This window comes from Taeniopygia guttata, chromosome Z, assembly GCF_048771995.1.
Source record: "Taeniopygia guttata chromosome Z, bTaeGut7.mat, whole genome shotgun sequence".
Classification (NCBI taxonomy): domain Eukaryota; kingdom Metazoa; phylum Chordata; class Aves; order Passeriformes; family Estrildidae; genus Taeniopygia; species Taeniopygia guttata.
The window spans coordinates 75,341,755-75,362,432 of record NC_133063.1 but is presented as its reverse complement, the minus strand read 5'-3'; the positions used below and the strand labels follow the sequence as shown (position 1 = coordinate 75,362,432).

General features: G+C 37.8%; 1 protein-coding gene across 4 annotated transcripts in view; it reads left to right on the top strand.

Annotated features, from left to right (window-relative positions):
• Nucleotides 1-1,499: 1,499 nt before the first annotated feature.
• SLC24A2 (solute carrier family 24 member 2) overlaps nucleotides 1,500-20,678 on the top strand; it is a 112,499-nt gene continuing 93,320 nt past the window's right edge. Inside the window, exons 1-2 of one of the 4 annotated variants that reach the window (XM_012577743.5) lie at nucleotides 1,500-1,639; nucleotides 3,469-4,543. In XM_012577743.5, coding sequence (XP_012433197.2) covers nucleotides 3,611-4,543 — 933 coding nt within the window. In that variant the 5' untranslated portion in view covers nucleotides 1,500-1,639; nucleotides 3,469-3,610. Of the gene's footprint in view, nucleotides 1,640-1,695; nucleotides 1,878-3,468; nucleotides 4,544-20,678 lie in introns of those variants that run through there. The other 3 variants (XM_012577744.5, XM_002191994.7, XM_030259069.4) reach the window with 3 other exon arrangements.

Below are 20,678 nucleotides of genomic sequence, written 5' to 3'. Positions count from 1 at the left end.
CACCTCCCAGTATTAAACGTGAAATAAATGTACACCGCACAAGCAGACTCTGGCCTTAAAGCACACTTTGTGTACATGACTCAGCTGTGGCTCTCATTGGAAACCACTGAAATTTTGGAAATATCTTTGTAACCTTTTACATCTCTTTTTTTGTGGTCACACAGTTTCTAAGATGTCTGCTGTACTTTGGTGTATCTCATTTTGGCATCTCCTAAGTCTTTAGAACTTATGAGTTTCCCATTAATGCCAAACGCAAACCAAACAGCCCAGGTCCTACAAAATGCCAGTGTGGAGAGATAAACAGACTGTGCATGTCAGGCTTACCCTAACAGTCCTTATTTTTCATGTGATTTCCTAATAATTCTTATAATATCCCTGTATTATCACTTAATATAAACTCTTACATTTTTGTATTCTTTGTGAAGCATGAATTAACAGTTATTTTCTGTTTGCCAGAGGATGAAATCAGAGTTCAAAATGAAGAAAGTAGAAACTGTAAGAGGTTGTTATTTATGTTATTTACCCCAAAGAGACTGAGAGTTCACCTCTTACAGTAGGGCTTTTCAGAATGTGCAAAGCATGTCACTGCAAGCAGAGAAGTGTAATGAGCTGTTTACCAAACTTTTCCCAGATCTTCACAGCTGTTCTTGCCCAACAGACTCGAATATCCTGGGTGCTGCATTTTTCATGGACTTCCACATGAAGTTCTTAAACTGCCCTGAATCAAGCAAGGTCTTCCTGGGATGTTGGCCCGCCTACACTGGATTACTTTGGTTTATCCATGGATTACCAAGTAAATTTTTTAAACAATGGCCTAGACAAGGAATGTAACTAATATTTCAAAAGAATTTCACCTGTGTACTCTAATAGATCTCCAGCATATGTCGCAGGAAATTACCTATGGCAGAGCTGCATTGTGACTGTTTCAATGTTTTATGAATTTTGAAGCATTTACTTAATGAAGCACAGCTTATTGGGGAAATAGTGATGTTGAAAACAGAAGATCAAAATAGAAGGGGACAGCTCTGGCTAAGGAATTCTCCTGTTTCTCGTGTTTTTTAAAGTGCATCTTTATTGTTCTCTTTGACAACTTTGAAATGCAGTTTGAAGAAATTTCTGCTCAGCAGTAAATTAATCATGACAAATAATTTAATCATGGATATGTTGTCTTCCTTAAATCAAAGCCAAAATGAGACGTCCTTATCTTTAATTTCCTGATTTCCCTTCATTTGACATAAAGGACATTTTGATCAGAAGGCCTCACCTTTTAAAAACAGCCCCGCTCTTCGAGGCATATAACCTTTGCTAGAAGCGCTGAATTTTACCTCGCTTAAAACCGCGTCAGCTAACCCAGGATGAAGGAGGTTAAGAAACAAAAAATAAATTCCTTGGCCCCCTCGCTTGGCCAGCGACCCGAGTCCCGCGGGAGCGCGGCGGGCGGGGGCGGGGCGCCGCTGCCCCGCCTGCGCGGGGCGGACCCGCTGCCGCCGCCCGCCGCAGTCGGTGCCGCGCGGGGCTGTGCGCGGCCCGCCCGTCCCTGTGCCCGTCCCTGTCCCCGTCCCGGTCCCCGTCCCGCTCCTCCCGTGGCCCTGCCGAGCGGCCGCGGGCCGGCGCGCAGCGCAGCGCAGCGCAGCTCCGGGTGAGCGCCGGCGGAGTCGCGGGCGGGGGTTGGGCTGCGGCGGTGCGGGGACTCCCATCCGCAAATTCCCGCCTCCATGGGCGGTACCGGCTGCCGAGGCGCGACCGGTGCCCCGAGCCCCCGGTCGGTGCCTCCGCGGCTCTACGCTCTCGGGGCTGGACCCGCTCCCCTTCCGGAGGTGGAAAAAGTTTGTGCGGCGTGGAGCGGAGCGCGGCGGAGCGGTGCGAACTTGGGCTGAGTTAGGCGAGGCTCTGCGGCATCTCCGCGTGGGGACGGGGAAGAAGGCGGGGCGGCGGGGGGCTGCGCTGCGCTCCGGCGGGGTCTGGGGTCCGCCGTGTCGGGAGCGGTCTGGCTGAGCTTGGCCGGGGCAGGAGACAGATCGAGCGCTTGTCCTGTATCCCGTTCGCGAAATGGTCAAAGGAGCGCGGACACCGGCCCGTCGCCGCCGGCTGTGCGCGGCAGCGGTGGTGGTGCCGTTCCGGTATCTTTCCTGCTAAATGTTTTTGTGGCAGTCCGTCGAGTGTTAACTCTGGGGTGGAAAATAAATATCTCTGCTGTGCTACTGCATCTCGCGGATGAAGTATGTCTCTATGACATCTTAGTGTGGAAACTGTTTGAAAAAATCAGGAGAAACTGAGAATGACTTCATAACTTCTCGGGAGATAACGGATTATAATAGCTGTAATCCTGTATTTGAGAATACAAAATCGGTTGTTCTGCTGATTGATAGAATGTTCAGAATTCAGCTACTGCTACAAGTGACTAGAATAAGAGATGTAACAAAGTATTTTTGGGCAGTAATTGTAAAGACTAAGATTCAGTTTTATTGAAACAGTAGCTTATGTTTTGTTTCATATAAAATACAAATAACTGTGAAAGACATATATGTAGCTAACTTCTACACTACGAATGTTCTTCAAATTCCTCAACCCAAACATTATCTACAGATTTTTTTTTTCTTGTGTTAGAAGTGCTGTTAGTCAAGAACGTTCATCTCTGGCATACATGAATAGTCATTCTTGCATAATCTCTTACCATTTCATTTGTTTCAGGATCAAATCTTGTGTAAATTTAAATAATTTTCTTAAGTGTTAGTAAGAGAAGCACTTTTAATAGGTATTCTTAGTAACATCCTACATTTATTTCTGAATGGATGGCATAAGTCAAAACAAAATGAGAGAGACTAGAAATTTTGTCTTGACATATCCAAGACACTGTCCTACCTACGATCAGAAGGAAACCAAGTTCTCTCTGTAAAGCTGAGTCGATTTTACAGAGGAGCTAAAGAAACTCCAATTTCAGTCCTTTTCCACCATCAGTGTTCTACTTGCACATCAATGTCTGTTGCTCTATGCACATGTAACATTTCAATTAATGCTGCCTCAGCTGTCTAAAGGTCTGATGAGACGCTTGTTAGCACTTTGATTGCTTTTCCTGGCACTGTTGTCCCTGCATTTGGGATTTGGACGTTACATGTTCATAGTGGAAAGTAATTACAGCAGGTAATAATCTTTGGTGTATCCATTAAAATAATAGTTTCTTCATTTTTGTACAACATCTGGGGACAGTTTTACCTTCACTAGGATTTTTTTTGTCCGCAACTGAGGAGAGCAGAGAGGCATATGAGAGGCGTAAAATGAGTATTGGTAAATTGTTATCCACAGGGTTACTGCTTAAACAAACATATAATTGCTGTGTCTGGTGGGATGTGACAGAGGTTTATCTTATATATTCTGCTTCAAATTTGAAATGTAACCCAGTCTGTAAAATGCTATCATAAGTTTCTAATCACTTCCTGTTTCACTAATATCAATGTTTGTCCTTTTAAGACTAATGAAGAAAATACGTCCTGTGAAGAGTAAAAGTACTTGATTCTGGGAAGACTCTTACAGCACTTCTAACTTCAAAGCTGGAGAAAAGTATGAAGGAACAGTCCATCTAACTCCCTCAGCATCTCACACAGAACACAAAATGTCTCTTCAGAAAAAAACTGTTGTTGATGTCTTGGAGGAGTGGTGTTTGGCGGAACCACTGTTCGGTTGCAGGTGGCACCAGAATGTCAGGAAAAAAATGAGACTGATACGAATTGTAGGGCTCCTTGTCAGTGTAGCGGCCATTAGTACTTTCTCACTTTCAATGAGTGCCTTTTTCAAGATGGAACCACATAGCATGGCACTGGTCAGCAGCCTAGATAGCCAAAAGCTGGTGCATGGGCACCAAAGAACTCTCTTGGATTTCGCAGAACAGAATGAAAACGGCACTCCAGATCCACATGCTTCTATGAAATATGAAGCTGGACATGACAATGAAACAGATGATCATGCAAAGGGAGAGTACCCCGAGGACCTTTTCTCTCTTGAAGAGAGAAGACAGGGAGCAGTGATCCTCCATATAATTGGAATGATTTACATGTTTATAGCCTTAGCCATAGTCTGTGATGAGTTCTTTGTTCCTTCCTTGACTGTCATCACTGAAAAACTGGCCATTTCTGATGATGTGGCAGGGGCAACCTTCATGGCTGCTGGTGGGTCAGCCCCAGAACTCTTCACTTCTTTGATAGGAGTGTTTATATCCCACAGCAACGTTGGCATTGGTACAATAGTGGGATCTGCCGTGTTCAATATCCTATTTGTTATTGGAATGTGTGCTTTATTTTCTAAAGAGATCTTGAACCTTACTTGGTGGCCACTTTTTCGAGATATGTCCTTTTACATCATTGACTTGATCTTGCTAATCATCTTTTTTCTGGATAACTTCATAATGTGGTGGGAGAGCATAACACTCCTGACAGCATATTTTTTCTATGTGACATTTATGAAGTTCAATGTCCAAGTAGAAGAATTGGTGAAGAAATTTTTAAACAGGAACAAGGTTGAGAAGGTAACGACAGATGCTGAAGGAAAGGTTGGTCAATTTTTAGTTGCATTATATGTACTATTGTCCTTATAAATGCAAAATCCTTTTATAGCATAAGGGTGCTAATACCGTACAATAGTCAATATAGAAAAGTTTTGCACAAATGTCTTTTTGTTTAATCAAACTGATATTGAAAATAAAAAAACAAGTAGCCTTCCAGTAAATCAATAGCTTTTAACTCCAGAATTATCCTGATCACATAGGAAGCAAGAAATAAAATGCCAGCAAAAGGACATAAACCTTTACTCAGCATTTTGGCACATTGATGAGGTCTGAGCTATTTTTTCCCTAAGCTTTTGGATTAAGCAGTGACAATATCTGGGGAGGATCCTGTGACAAAATTTGGCTTTCTAAAGACTTTCAATGCACTTTCTTCCTTAGAGAAGGCACAAGTAATTAAGAATATTGTACAAAAGTATTTTTATACGTGTTTTTCATCTACTGATGCTGATAATACAACATTAACTTCCTGTTGTAATTAGTGGCAATTACATGGAAAAAACTCGTGAAAGGAGTGATCACAATGGCAAAAGTCGTAGGTTCTTTGTTTAAGGAGGATGGTTTCCCATATGCTATTGGCAACTATGCAAACAAATTTTTGTCCACAAGTAGATAATGAAATTTATGCACAGAGGGTTTGTTGAAGCTTTAGCAATTACAATAATCTTTTAAACAGCTTTCTTCTTAAATCAAGCAATATTTAAGGGAGCTATGAAGCTGAGCTGGTTAATACTTATACATGTAGCAATATGTTGGTTGGAATGTCTGGTTTTATATAACTTTGAGTATATTCATCAGATAAGGTTTTATTATGCAGTAATTATTCAAACTGTCAGGGACCTAGCTGCTGACTGTTCTGTTTCTTTTATTTAGCAGTCATGTATGAAGTTGTTCAGAAGAGGCAGAATCCACCAATATAAATGCACAGGCACATAAACAGGAGGAGAGAGACATACCAGAGCTGGAAATTTTAAAAGTTGTGACAGACACATTCAGTTTTAGAGCAAGCCACAAACCACCAAAATTAAAACCCAAAAAAGTATAATTTTTTTGCTTGTATTCTCTAACTAGGTTTAACAGCTGTACACTTAGTTGTAACTTTATCTTTTCCTTTTTGTTTGTTTTTTTTTTTCCAAAATCAGCATGCTCATCTTCATCTTTCTCAAAATACACTTTTGGGATTTTATAAGTAAATGAAAAGAAGGGTCAACACCAACAAAATACTTACTGTAATTAGCAAGGGGCTTCTTTAACTACATTAGTTGGTTTCTAAATAATCTTAGAGTTCATAGTGCACTGTAAATCCTTTGAGAGTTAGTGCTAAAAATGTGTGATGATAGAAAGACTATAGTATACAAAGCAAACTTCATCTGTCCAAAACTGGACAGAAAATACAAATCTGTAGTGGTTCTGAAGCAATTATCAATATGAAAAGCAACTGCTTTATGTTGTCCAGGCTACAAGGTAAGGGAGAGTAGCTGTATATCAAAGTGTTTAATTATTTTCGGCTGAACAGAAGAATAAATCATTTGCGAGCCATATTGAACATTATTTATATTTGAAGTACTCTAGATGGACTAGATTTTAAAAGGATACCTTTAGAACCGCTCATTTATTGTTTAACATTTTAATTACTTAGAGTTTATTTATAATACAGGTACACAGAAAAAAAATTAAAAATTGGCTACTTTTCCTGAAACCACATGATATGTTTAATGAAAATATTTTTCCTGAATTAAATTTAATTAAAATTATAAAATAATGTATTCATGAATCATTGAGGGGTGAAGGAAGATGAAAGATGTTCTAATTTGGTTGCAATTTAGCAAATACGTATTTTCTGCTTCCTGGGGAAAATAGCTTCTCAAGGTGTCAGACCATGTTTTTACTCTGTGAACCATGCTGTAAAGACATATTTTTGAATATTCCACTTACACTTTGAAATTATATGTCATTATGAATTATTTTATTCTTCAGTTGAACAGCGTTAAGCAGGATGATTGAAATTATATTCTTATAGCAAGGATGTCACAGATTATGTTTGTTGGATAAAAGCTCAGTTAAGTTCTTTCTTAATTTATTTGCTATAATTAGATTGCTTTTTAAATTAAAAAACAGCAAAAAACCCCAAAAGTTATTACATGTAGTCCTAAGTGTGATAGAGACGCTTAGTACTTTCACCTTGAAGTTGTTGTCTAAAGCAAAGAATAAAGTGCTTTTATAGTCTGAAGTCTGATGCCCATTCAACGCACATGGATGTTTATTTCCTAAACAATGAGGTTTATAATTATCACAGAACTGATCATCTTGGCTTTTGGTGGCAAAAAAAATTTAATTCCTACAGTATTAACTGTTAGCCTAGATTGCTTCCACTCATCAACAGTGTATATGTACAATTGTATGTATTGAATTAGTATACTGAACACAGAATTTGCAATCTCAGTTGTTTCTGATGGAAACTTTTTCACTCTCTTTTCCTCCATTGAGCGAGAGAATTTCTAGGCTGCTATCTGGAACTGGGTGTGTTAAAGTCTCTTGAAATATATTAATTTCAGGAGAGTAGAGAAAATTCTTTCCTCTAAGCAAAACTCCCTCTACCTGTCTGTTGTTGATTCTACTGCTGCCAAACTGGCAAGTATTCTGCTAAAAAACTGTGTGTGTCGTATTTACCTTTAAGGCTGTTGTAATCTGAAAGCAGCTTAACAAATTTGAGAAGTCTATATAAGGCATCATAAATCTGGATAGTGAAGGGTTAGGTAGCTTATTAGCAAACAAGTACCAAAGAGTAAAAAACTGATCAGATGAGAAACCTCTTGAAATACTAAAGGGTATTTTAATATTAATTTCAGTGCTTTTATTCTCAGTTGTCTTCAGAAGATGTTGAAGAAAGTTGTTTTGTTTTGGTTTGTTTTGGTTTGGTTTTTTTTTTTTGTGGTGTTTTTTTTTTTTTTTTTGGTTGTTGTTGTTCTTTTGTCTCAGGGAGATTATTTCCTGTGAGGAAAGGCTTTAGATATGAACTGACTTTTTTGTCCAGTTTTCATTTGCTCTAGTTGTATTCATCAGGTTGCTGGAATGCACGTATATCTCTGTTGATGCCTTTTAGATTCCTATCCTGATTCTTAAAAATTAAAGCACATCTTTTTGTACTAGAAGACTGTGACTATTTGAACTTCTGATCTTACTTTCTTTAGTGTGTTGGTTGCTTGTATAAATGTAAATGCAGACAGAGTACTCTATATGAATTTCATTGTACTCACTATTTTCTTTCGCATGCTTTCAAACATATACAGTCTGGATAATTAAAGTGTCAGGTTGAGAAAATCTGCTAGCTTTAATTTTCAGAACAATTTTGTGTCACTGGTGAGAACAGACTACAAATCTTTTTGCATTTAAAGTTCAGAGACTTCACTGGCAAGGCTCTGTTTGAACTGTGGAAAGTTCTGTGCCTCATGCCGCCCCTAGGAAGCCTGGTGACAGTCTGATACTGATGAACTCCAGAGATCACTGTGAAAAGGATGAAAAAAAGGAGGATAGATGAAAAAGCAAGACAGCATGAAAAGAAAGATAAGAACCAGATGGCTGAGTTCTACAGTGTAGGATGGTACATGGAATATGCAGATCAAGATGGGTCCCTAAGGAGTGACACTGAACGGGCCCTACAGTAGTAAGTGCCACCCCACCACTGGATATCCCCAGAAGTCCCTTCCAGCTTAACTTATTCTGTTGTATGATTTTTAGGTTTTATGTAGCTGTCCTGCAAAGAACAGATAAGTAAGGACTGAGGTAGAGACTTTGGTATTAATCTGGTATCCTCCTTAGCTGAACAAAGATATTTAAAAACATAAACTTGAAATTGATTATAATAGGAAGAGGAAAATGGAAGAATCTGATGGACAAATGTCTTAAAAATAAGACTTTCTTAAACTTTCTGCTAAGATTTCAGTCTGTTCTTCATCATCTGTGTTGGTGAAAATATGTTGAATGTATTGAGTCACGTTAAAACATCATGTGGAACTACATTTCAGTTTTAAATACTTTTTTTCATTGCAGAAATGCTTGACTCTGATTGTTCAGTAAATAATTCAAAACAGTTCTGTTTGGCAACTAGGAGAACAGAATGTGGGTGGTGCAGGGATATTGTACAATGACATCTGTTTCACTGACAGTGCAATTTTAGATAAATAGCTTATGGTATATACAAGACAGTTGCAGTTTTTCTACTTACAGAGAACTGCATTTGGAAAATGAGCTATTTTTACCAACACAGCGTAACTATTATTTTATTGCCAATTTTGTTGTCTTAAGAAACTTAAATAGCTTGTGTGTGATATTTTAAGACTACATTGATCTCAAGTGTTGCCACAGTGCACTTAATGGCAGTATTTGCATTCTAAAGGAAAGTAAAAGTATTTTAGGTACTTCTCTGCTTGTTGGTTGTATTAGCACTGCACATGCACATTCACTCTTACAATGTCTGATCTCATATGTATTCAAGATAAAACACCAATTACCTGCATGCACACAAGAAAAACAGAAACGTCTTTTTTCAGAACTTCTTCATTTTGAATCCACAGACCCAGTACCTGTAACGCTGTCCACAGAATAACCTTCCTTTTCTCACTACCAAGAAATTTTTTTTTTAATGTTTTCATAGTTCATAGTGTTTCACTGTTTTTAGAAGGATTTGACTTTTATTCTAGAGACAATTCTCAGTTGTGTACTTGTGCAAAGCATCTGTGTGAATACAAAGCTAGCTATGAGTATCTGGATCTTACAAGATAGCTGCATTGTTTTAAGGGCATGTTCGAAACATAAGCCTCAGCACTGACATTGAACCATCTCTTGTTTAGATAAATGTCTGACTTTGTGTCATGTTTTATCTGCTTTTATTCTCTCAGAAAATTTTCAATCTACTTCTGTTTTAATTTAATGCTACTCCAGTAGCAGTAACTATGAGTTAATTTGCCTTGAGTTTTTAGCATTGTTCTTTCAATTTAGGACTATTAACTGACATAACCATAGGCTGATACTTTATATATGGAACCATTAGTACAGTGAAATGGATACTATTCTCAGTTTCTTTTAGCACTTCTCAGTAATTTATTGACCACAAAACAATGATTACAGTTTTTACCACTGGAGTCTCTTGGTTTTTTTATGTATGTACTTTGGTAACAAGCAAAAAGTGACAGCATGCAAATATAGTGTAGATTAAATGCTTTTAACACATGGCCATCCACTGAGATGCCACCCTTGTTAAGTACGATGGGAAAAGGAAATCTAGAACTGTGCCATCATTAATTAATAGCAAGGGGACAAAATATCCATCAATCTATTTAAAAATAAAAAGCATATGTAATTAAAAAGAAGTCAAATGATACATCTTAGAGGTTGTGCAAAACCAGCTGTGTTGGCAGATGTCCACCATGCTGTGAGAAGAACTCCAGACATGGTGAAATTTTTGTACCAGAAGCTGTACAAGAGGAGGAAATCAGGGAACTTTATAAATGTTTTTCACGCTGTCATCTCAGTTTTGGATACTTTGTTCCAGATCCGTCACAGAATGTGAGAGCTATGGGAGACTGTAGGTGGAATTTTACCCCAAATCGGTATATCAGACCTCAAAATATCTGCCAGCTTTGGGGTGCTTAATCTTTGGAGGAGCTTTACTTTAAAATCAAAAAGAAGTTCAGAAATCTGGTTTCTGCTTAGAGGCTTGTTCAGAAATGCCAGACACAGGTGCCACAATATGGTACTGCTTTTCCATCTGACCCATATTCCTCTACTTTTTCCCCCAAGATAGTTCTCCAGATTTACCTCTCAGATAAATATTTAACAAAATCCAAAGGCTTTTACAAGGTCTTGAGATTCTGGGGATGAGAGTGCTCAACTTTTATGAAATTACCTACAGATCTCCCACATTCACTGCTCATTTTAAGTTGGTGCCACACTAATCATGTAGAATTTTTGAGAGACAAGGCACAGCTGATTCCTCTACTTTTCTGGTCTTGTTTTAAAAGGCATTAGTGACCACTCTACAATATATGTTTTAGACTGTGGATGTGGGATGTGGGTACTGGAAGCTGCCCTAGGGCAGTGCTTGTTGCAGTGTTGAGGGTGCCACATTTGGAGTGTGTGATGCTCTGAGCACTGCTGACTTCAGAGTGACCTTGGCCTTTCTGAGTGGTGACATTCCCCAGGCAGCCAGCACTATACTGCCAGGGCCACAGGCCAAAAAATTAGGTTTGATGAAGTGCTTCTTTCCTGCTAATGATCTGTGGTTTTTTTGGTTTTATTAGCAGGAGTCAGTTCTTCACAGCCAGCTGTACAGGTGTGAAAAGACGCTCTAGTGTATCCTTTCTCCTCTGATTTTTTTCCACAAGAATTCATGGATTATGCTTTTGTAACTATGGAATAAGATTATAAACAGTTTGATGTTTTTAGTGTGTAGTGGATAGTCAGTTCACAACAAAGAGAGAGCCCTGCAACAAAGAGATAAAGAAGTGGAGATCAGGAAAAATCTTAAAAATAAGGTATGTGCCCATGCTTCTCTTGAAAAGATCTGTGTGGGATGAATGAGTATTAAAAGTGTTTTATACATGGCATATACAACAGATGGGAAGATGTATTGGAGATGAATGTAAATGAACAGCTGTAAAACCTGCAACTTTCAAGACATTCTATCTAGTAATCTCTTTTTTACTGTTTATAAAATAAACTTCAGTATAAAGAATAAGACTTCCTTATTTCTCCCCAGACATGTGCTAAGTTTTGTATAACCTGCAAACAGTGACTAGTGTGATGTTAGTAAGTCTGTAGAATAAATACCATTTCCTTCACCTTAGATCAGCCACATTCTGTTATTTTTCAGCCAGCTCTTATTTAAACATCACTTTTTATTATTTAACTTAATGGCTGTTTCCATTAATCTTTGCAGCTGTACCTGTGCTATGGGTGCAAAAAAGCGATTCAAATGCTTCCTTGGCACTGACAAGTTTTTTTAGAATGTACAATGACAAGATAGACCAAATACTGGGTAATTATAATTAATTTATCATGCACAGATATGTATCATGAGATATAAGTGGCTTAAAAAATAAAGGTGACTGCTTTTGTGATTTTCTTTTTTTTAATTCAAAACTGATCATTAAATACTCCTGAAAAATCTCTGTCTTCTTTTATCAGTGGAAACCAAATGCTCTAATAATACTTAGCTGTGCATTTCAAAATGCTGGAAATTTGGTCTCTCAAGTAGAATGCTCCTGACACTTTAATGTTCTGAGACAGGAACATATTTTTAAACTATTTTTAATTTTCCTACCAAAATAATGAGATGATAACATGGTCTCTCCTAGACTAGGTGCTTGGATAGCTGTATGAAATCAGTTTCCTTTCTCAGTAGGAAGAAATTTGTCATGGGAAAAAGATAAATGTGATTCACAGTACCTGATAAGAAGACTATGATTTGTCATGTATACAACTTTATGTACAGTTAGCATACCATCATTCTTTTCCTCATCACCCAAGTTGTCATTGAGTTGCTGATTATTTATTAAACATAGATGTCCAAGAGGTGATTAAAAGAAGTAGCTTATTTCTATATATGGTCTTGCAATAAATCTTCACAGGTGTCACCAATGAAATATCTGGTAGAAGGCAGTACCTTTTTGTATTACAGGACCTAAGTATAATTGATGCTCTAGTTTGCTTTTGGGGAAAATAGTCAGATCAGATGGTTTGGGTTAAGTTTGGTCTTGTTGTAAATTTGTGTATTTGAAATTCTTGCAATTGTATTAAGTGCAGGTCAATATCAGAGGCAAACTGAAAATCCTAGGTTAGAGAAGCCTTAGGGTATACTTTTGGCAAACAAATTGCATCTGACAGAATATATATTGTAATATATTACCAGGTTTTGTTATTTTGCAGGCAACACCTGTATTTCTGAGGAAATGAGTTATTTTCTGTCATTGGTGGTTTGTTCATTTACCTGTGTTCCAATCTGAAAAAAGGAAATTAAAAAAAAGCTGTGTTGGAAAAGCAGCCACTGCCTTGCTGGTAACAGAAGTGGGCCTCAGGGCTGGGAAGAGCAATGAGAATTCAGTGTGTTGATCATGTATTTGTTTCTACAGCAGGTGGAGGGTTCAGAGCTCATGTTGCCTCCAAAGCAGCTTTATCTAATGGTATAGTTACTGCCCTGCCCAAACCACTCACTCACTTTGGGTGATTTTACTGTCCCTGTCAGGTACAATTTCATCAGGGCAGCTCAAAGAACAATTACTGTCAAGTTACTGTGTTTTGCACTATTCCATAACCATTCCATTGGTGTCCATATTGTGATTTACATGAACAGCTATAAATAGCTGTGATCTTGGATGACTTTCTTTAAGGTAAGCGTGCAAAAACAGGCTTAAAGTTGTGTCTGTGCAACAATATTAAAACTGCTATGAAGTCCTACTCTTAAGGGAATAATAGATTGGTGCAAAATATTTTCCTGTATGAGGAAAATAAAGGTAGCAGGGAATTTCTACTACAAACTATGCTGACAAATTAGCAAAAAAATTTCCTCAGGAATTAATCCTGCTTTATCACCTCTTAACTGCTTAATGCTGCGAGTCTAGTCTGAAGTCAGCAGTAATACCAGTGACATTTATTGCATAACCAGCTAATGTAAACTCTTCACCCTCTCACATTGCTGTAAAACAGCTCTAACTGATATAGATCACTGAGGAAAAGGCACGTCTGTGGTCACAGCCTGTGTTTGGTGACCTTCAGGGCATCATTTGAGCCCTGTCTAGTTATGTAGACTTTTGCCCAAGGGAGAAGGTTGAAGTTTACAGGGTTTGTAACCTTAGAGGATGAGCACCTCTTTTGGGATTAATCAGATGTTCCTTTTGTTGTTTAGTTTTTATTTTAAATTTGTGCTGTAAGAATTTATCAAATTACTAATTAAAGTCCTTCTATTGCTACCAGGTACAATCACAAGTTATTATTTAACTAAAATTTATGACAATCAAATGTTGGAGTGGAAAACTACCAGATTTTAGAACTCCAACAATTTCTTTGTCCAGAAGTTGTTTGAAATAATTAATATTTTTATACTTATGGATTTTTAAAGTCAACTGAAATAATTTGAAAGCATCATGCTGTCTTACAGCTAATTTTGTTTCCATAAATTTTTATTTAAATATTCCTGGTTTTCTGCTTTATTCCTAGTATTAATTGTATTTATTTACTACATTTTCTTTGCATCTAGAATGTTTCTGGGTAGAAGCATTTTTGTTTGAAGTCTTCATCTTGGCTGGATTTTTAAATGCTGCAGTGATAATAATATTATTAAATACTCTGCAAAGTCTGAGTTAAGAAGTGGTTAGTGTTTCCTCTCTATATTGCAAATCCTGGAAAGCTGTTAAGTTTTCCAGATCTGAGTGAGTTTTTTGGAAACAGATACAGCAATACTAATTTCTTTCCAGAAGTCACAGGCAGAATACCTGAGTCTCCTCTCAAAACTCTTGGCAAAATTTCTTTGAAATTTAGTAAGAGAATTATCCTGGGACTACATTGAAGAGGAATATCACCATTGTTTTTTTGTTCCATTTCTGAAATAAAATCACTACTTGCTGCTGCTCCAAACCCTACTCTGGACATTATAATGAAGTGATTTTGTAACCTTTTGGTTGTCTCATTGTCAGGCTGCCCTGGAGCATTTTCCTGTCTATATGTGTGTGTGGGCATACCTACATGTATGTGTGCTTGTGTGCACACACTGCCAGTCTAAAAGGTGCCGTGTGTGCCGCACAGGAGGTAAATCAGAAACGGCACAGTTCTCTAGGATAGTAATTTGCGTGCTTCCTACACCATTTCACCTGTCTTCTGCCAAGTAACCCTTTTCCATAAGACTTATTCAAATATTTAAATGTGCTGTGAGCAGCACATTCCTCATAGGATTTTTCTAGATTAGTTATTCAGAGAAAAATGTCTGTTTTTTTCTTAAATATGGAGTCCTTCCAAGAAACAAACAACAATACTGCCTGAGGCTGAGGACACAATGTACTGAACTATGGACGTATTTTACTGTACCTAATGTATTACATTAATGATACTTTATTCTGTACCTCTATAGACAGAGAAACAGGAGGTCTACATCACTGTACTGGGATGATTTCTTGCTTTACAGTGAGGTAATAATGATTTGATTCTATCATGGGAATGGCCTATGGTGCTATTCTTTGCTACATAGCATTTCATGTGAAGAAAAAGCACTTTTTATTCAGGTGAAAGGCCAACAGCTGTAATTTTACAGTAACTAAAATTTGTTACATAAGTAAGAAACTGTGCAGAAAGTTGGGTTGAGAATTTATTATTTTCTTCATTTAAAGTTGCCTGTAAAGTGTAAGTCCTTTTAAGCAAAGTAATAGAAATGTTTCTGCACCCATTCCTTAATTATCTCTTACAATATATTTGCAAATATATTAGTAATTATTTACAAATATCAATCTTAAAAATCAGTGTTTTCAAACAATTAGTATTGAAATTACTTACTGAATTATTTGGACAATTTCCTGTGTCCATTTTGTACTTGCAAGAAGCACCATAAGCGTTTCCATAAAATATAGTGTTTCTATATTTAGCATATATTTTTTTATATTAAAAAAACAAAACCAAACCCAAAACAAAACATGCAGCCTCTTCTTTTTAGGACTGTGGGAAATAAAAGTTGATTTGTTATTTTGTACATAGACACGTGTGAAGAAATACAGACTCTCATCTTAAAATAACGGCAATAGGCTTAGTAAGAGGCTTGACTGAATTGCAAACTCATGCCTTAGCTTTGGATTTAAGGGTCAAGGTGTGGTTCTCTCTTTCATTTAATTGTCTTAGAAACCTGTGGTTTTCAAGCGTCATAGAACATTGTACAGTGTGCTGTAAGTAAGTTTTATTTCTACTTATGTGATTGGATTACTGTATGAAAGAAAACAAAAAGGTCAGTATATTGATGGCAAAATGGTCTTGAGGCAAAGCAAGAAGATGGTGGCATCCGCGAAAAAGGTGGTCAGGCGTGATTTTAAGAAATCAGATAGCACACATGAGGCTCTCATTTTGTATCATGCTGGTTTTGAAGCATTTTGGTAGGCATATCCTCTTGCCCAAAGCTTTAAATGTTAGTACATTTTCTGCTTAAGAATTCTTCCCATCATTAACATTATTGTCCCTCCTTAAAATGTTAAGAAGGATAGTAGGGAAAAAAGTCAGATGAAACTTGAATAAATCCTATATGTGCAGATTTTTACAATTTCAGTAATTATTTTGTTTTCTTCTTTTATGAGGGAAAGGACTAAACTCAATGAAAGGTAGCTTTGAAGTTGATGAAAAGTTTTCCTGTTGATTTTGATGAAAGTGAAATTAAGCCCAAAAGTCAGGACATTGAGATTTACGGTCTGGATGCTTCTGTGATCTCTATGTGCCATGTATGATTCCAAGTCTCTGAGCTACTCTTCTTCCATATTAAATCACCCCTAGCAAACAAAGAAAGTGATTTCTTTTGCACTTGCAGCAAGCAAAAGAGGCTTTATCAGCTTTCTTCGTTCTTGGACTCAAACTGGAAAAGGGCAGACAGTGTTTCACAGCATAATCTGTCCTTTCATGTGGATTATTGATAAATATCGAAGCAATTATTATGTGGTGGGATCGTAAGTCTCTTTTCCCAGAGCACTGCTAAAAAACACTGCTGGTTTCATTGTTTCTAAGGGGTCTGTCTCTTAAGGGAAAGAGTGGACATGGGAAAAATTCATTAATTCCTTTCTGAAAGGTAGGAAAATCTATTAGCTATTTTGTTAATTAGGCACACATACAGGCACATTTTTGTGAGTGAACAAGTGGAAGAAAACTTTTCTCTGTGAATTATGTGCTCTTCATATAGAAAACTACTTTGCAAAAATACAAAGACTAGTTTTCAGATTGATCTACATTCAAAATTACCAGTGAGAAGCTCAAGATATAGACAATTGCAGGACCCAGCTCATGGCTGCAGATTCACCTGGCTTAGCTGTGCTGCCTGACCTATGAATATAGTCTCCTCATGTTACTTATGTACTCACTACAGAGAAATGGGCATTTCATTGATTCATTGAGGTTGGAAAAAGCACTTAAGATTACTGAGTCCAGCTGTTAATGTAACATTGCCAGCTCTACCACTAAACCATGTCCCTAAGCACCACATCTACACTGTTTTCGAATATATCCAGGGACGATGGAAACTTTCCTGGGCATCCTGTTCTAATGTCTTCCTGGGCATCCTGTTCCAGTGACCATCCTTTCAGTGAAGAAATATTTCTTAGTACCCAGGTGCAACTGGAGGCCATTTCCTATCAGCCTATCCACTGTTATCTGGGACAATAAGATGGTCCCCACCTGGCTACACCCTCCTTTCAGGCTAGTAGTGCTAGTGTAGTGAGTGGTAAGGTCATCCCTGATCCTCCTTTTCTCCAGGCTGAACAACCCCAGCTCCCCCAGCCACTCCTCACAGGACTTGTGCTCCAGAGCTTTCCCCAGCTCTGTTGCCCTTCTGTGGACACCTTCCAGCACCTCAATGTCTGTGCTGCAGTGAGGGGCCCAGAAGTGAGCACAGGATTTGAGGTGTGGCCTCAGCAGTGCTGAGTACAGGGGGACAATCCCTGCCCCAGTCCTGCTGGTCACACTACCATTGGTACAGGCCAGAATGCCAGGGGACTTCTTGGCCAGCTGGGCAGTTCTGGCTCATGTTCAACTAGCTGTGGACCAATACTCTGCCAATAGGATCTTTACTGTAATGTTTGATCCTCTCCTCACCTGGAACTGGGCAAAAATCTGGGCTATCACCTGCAGCAATAGATTGGTAAAACCTGAAAAGCTGTCTCCTGTGCTTTTAGCGCAAAGAGTAATTTACACTGCGAGTAATTAGAAAAGGCACGGTGCTGCCTTTTCTAAAACCTGGAATTACATCAGGTTGTGTGAGGGTGATAGCCTGATGTCATTTAGCACAGGGTCACCTTTGAAGTAGAGGTAATTTAAAGCTACTGTTTTTCTGTGCCACCAAGCAAAAAAAAAAAAAAACAAAAACCAAAAAAGCTTACATTTAAGTGCTAATCTAGTCTGTGAACATTTAATTTGCTCTCTTTCTATTCAGGTCAGTATGTAGATGTTACATAGGATTCCAAACAGGTTCTTGAGGAAAATAAACTATTGAGTCTTATTGTTATTTATAGAAAAGTTGTTGGCACTGCAGCCACAGACACTGTTAATGTACATGTTTCATAGCAGATTGTTCTGGATTATCTTTTTTATGAAAAGAGGCATCCTTTTAACTTTCAGAATTACAGTATTGGCTAACTACTTAATCCATTCTTTAATTAATCAAATTTCTAACCTTCCATGTGGATGACTGAACATTTACAACAAATTAATGAAATTGCATAGAGCTCCTAAAATAGCAAGGGAAACCTTGTTAGGATCCAGCAACTTCAGCTTCCAATGGAAAAAAGAGTGGTTAATTTTAAAAATTCAGATTACATTGTTCTTGCTCCATCTGCTTATAACTGGTTTTGGGTGTTTTTTATTCACAATTAAATTGTAATTGTTGTTTTCAAATATTTCACAATTTAGTGAGGGAACAGAGCCTGCTGTAAGGAGGTGTGTACATACAGTCCTTAACAAAAGGAAATCAGTTTTCAGTCATGGATCTTTCAAGCTTGTTTGTTTAATTTCAGTAAGTAATTGATTTCACAATGTCTCAGATCTCCTCACGGTTGTAAAATCCTATCCCTGCCTAATTCATTTGTGAAAAAGAACCCAAACCTTGAGTGTCCTTGGGTGTCATCTCATTAAAATAATCAGTGTTACAACATCTGTGTGAAACAAGACAGTGGCATTTCACTGATGAAATATAGAGCATCATCTATTTCTTCCTGTTGCAGTGGTTCTGACCATCACCCTATTTTGACATTATGAATGAATCATCAAAGTAATGATTACCCTGTTATATCAGTGTAAGGGTAAAAGAATAAGGCATAAGTGTAGGAGATTCATACTGAGAAATGGGTATTTTTTAAAAGGCAAAATTCCTTCCATTACAATAAGGATTTCATGCCACATTTCATAGTTATGCCTGTGTTACTTCATCCACTGATACTGTACCATACATATCAGTGTCCATTTGTCATGGAAAACTTAAATTTACTGTCTTCCCTTTGCTTATCGCCCGTTTGAGACATGAGTACCTTCTTTCTAAATGTAGAGGATGGAGGGTGTGGGGGATTGGCCACTTGTAAGCCTCAGTCCCTGCTCCCTGACCTCTTCTAGGGCCATGCTAGTTGCATTTTGTTCACTGAGTCTCTTAGAGCAAGGAAAGAATAAAGAAAACCGTCAGGTTCTGTTCAAGGAGCCATTACTTACCAGATTTCCTAATTCTGCTCCAATGTGTCAGTTTTGTCAGGTGCTATCAGGGACTGACATTGTTGCATCACTGTTTCCCAAAGTGTGGGCCAAGAAATGCTTTCTGGCAGCCTGTGAAAGACCACATAGCAAAGTGCATCTTGACATCAAGAGCAAAAGGATCTGTTCTTTCAAATCCAAATGTCAGCCAGCGATTTTGCACTGTGGAGAGCTGAACAGCTGCATGGGACTGGCTTTCTGCTCACAGTAGATGGATATCGGCATTGTTGAGTTTAATAGGTTTTGGATAGATTCAAAATGCTAGAAGGACTTTGTGTAATTGCAGCATTTTCTGTGCAGAAATTGCTGACCATTATGATGTTGTTTGGCATCAAACGTTGCAGAAAAGGAAAGGAGTATTTTCTAACTCATAATGATGTCCTGTACCTTTCTGAGTTTTTTCAAGTGTTGGAGGGGAGCTATACTGGCCAATTTTAACCCTTCCAGCAAGGAGAATTTTAATAGAAATAGTTTTTCTATTCTTGAACTATTGCTATAATTTGCAGTGCTCCTGATATAGGAAGCTTACTTAAGTTCATGAAAATATGTGGGATGAATATAAAGCTGAGTGTTGAGAAGAACTGCTAATTTATTTGATCAGAAATAACTATGGAATGTATCTGTGTTTATGAATTTTACTTTTGATAAAATGCAGCACCACTTCCTGTGAAAAATGCTGCTGCCTTTTTCAGTTTACTTCCAAAATAAAGTGCTGCTATATTGTTTGCTGGGTGAATTTATTCCTCGTAAAATGCATGAAAGTTTATAAAAGAAATACAGGAGAAATGTTTTCTGTCCGATTAAACTATGTGTGGGGACTTCTGGCAGGGCTCTCCCAGGCCTGTGGTGGCTCATTTGTTGCTTTTGGTTAATTCCACTTGGGTATTGAGTGTCCAGGGAAGCATGAACTGTCCAAACTGGAATTTAGGCGAAAAACTTTTGTTCAGATGACCAGTAATATTAGATACAATACTGAAAAGCTAGGCTCCTTATCAGCACAAATAGTCGTGCTTCTGATGTTAGCCATTGTTTTTCTTCAGCAAGGTTGCTAGCTTCTCCAGTGCAGCAGGTATGCCAATAACACACTTGTCATGCAGTAAACTTCTTTCATTAATTCTGCTATCACATTTATCCCATTCAAGATTATGATACTGCATAATCTGCATTTTTTCAGAAAAAAATTCAGTCAACCTTGTGCAGGTCAGGACTTCTTGTAACAGTTGGCCATTTCCATTCAAAGTTCATGGCCTGTTTTTTTCCTGTTTCACCACTTCTGAGTTTGTTGAGGTATAAGATATAGTTAACAAAAAAACCAAAAAAAACCAAAAAAAAAACCCAACAAGCAAATGTGTTATGAATGGGATATGTGAAAGCAAAATAATAATTTACTGAGTCTATTTCTTTATCCTGTGAGTCAGGTAATAACTGTTAGGCAGCTTGTAAAAGCTTTCAACGAAGTTGTATATGAATGAAGCTAAAAAACATCTACAACCTTGAAGCATTAGCAAGTCTAAATTACTATTCTAAATTATGCTTCTAACAAGCTATAGAACTAATGACACACATATCAGGGGATCTCAGATTAGTAGCCATAGAAATGAACAATGGTTTTCAGCTGTAAAATACACTTATCAGGAGTTGTTCAGAACATTTGTAC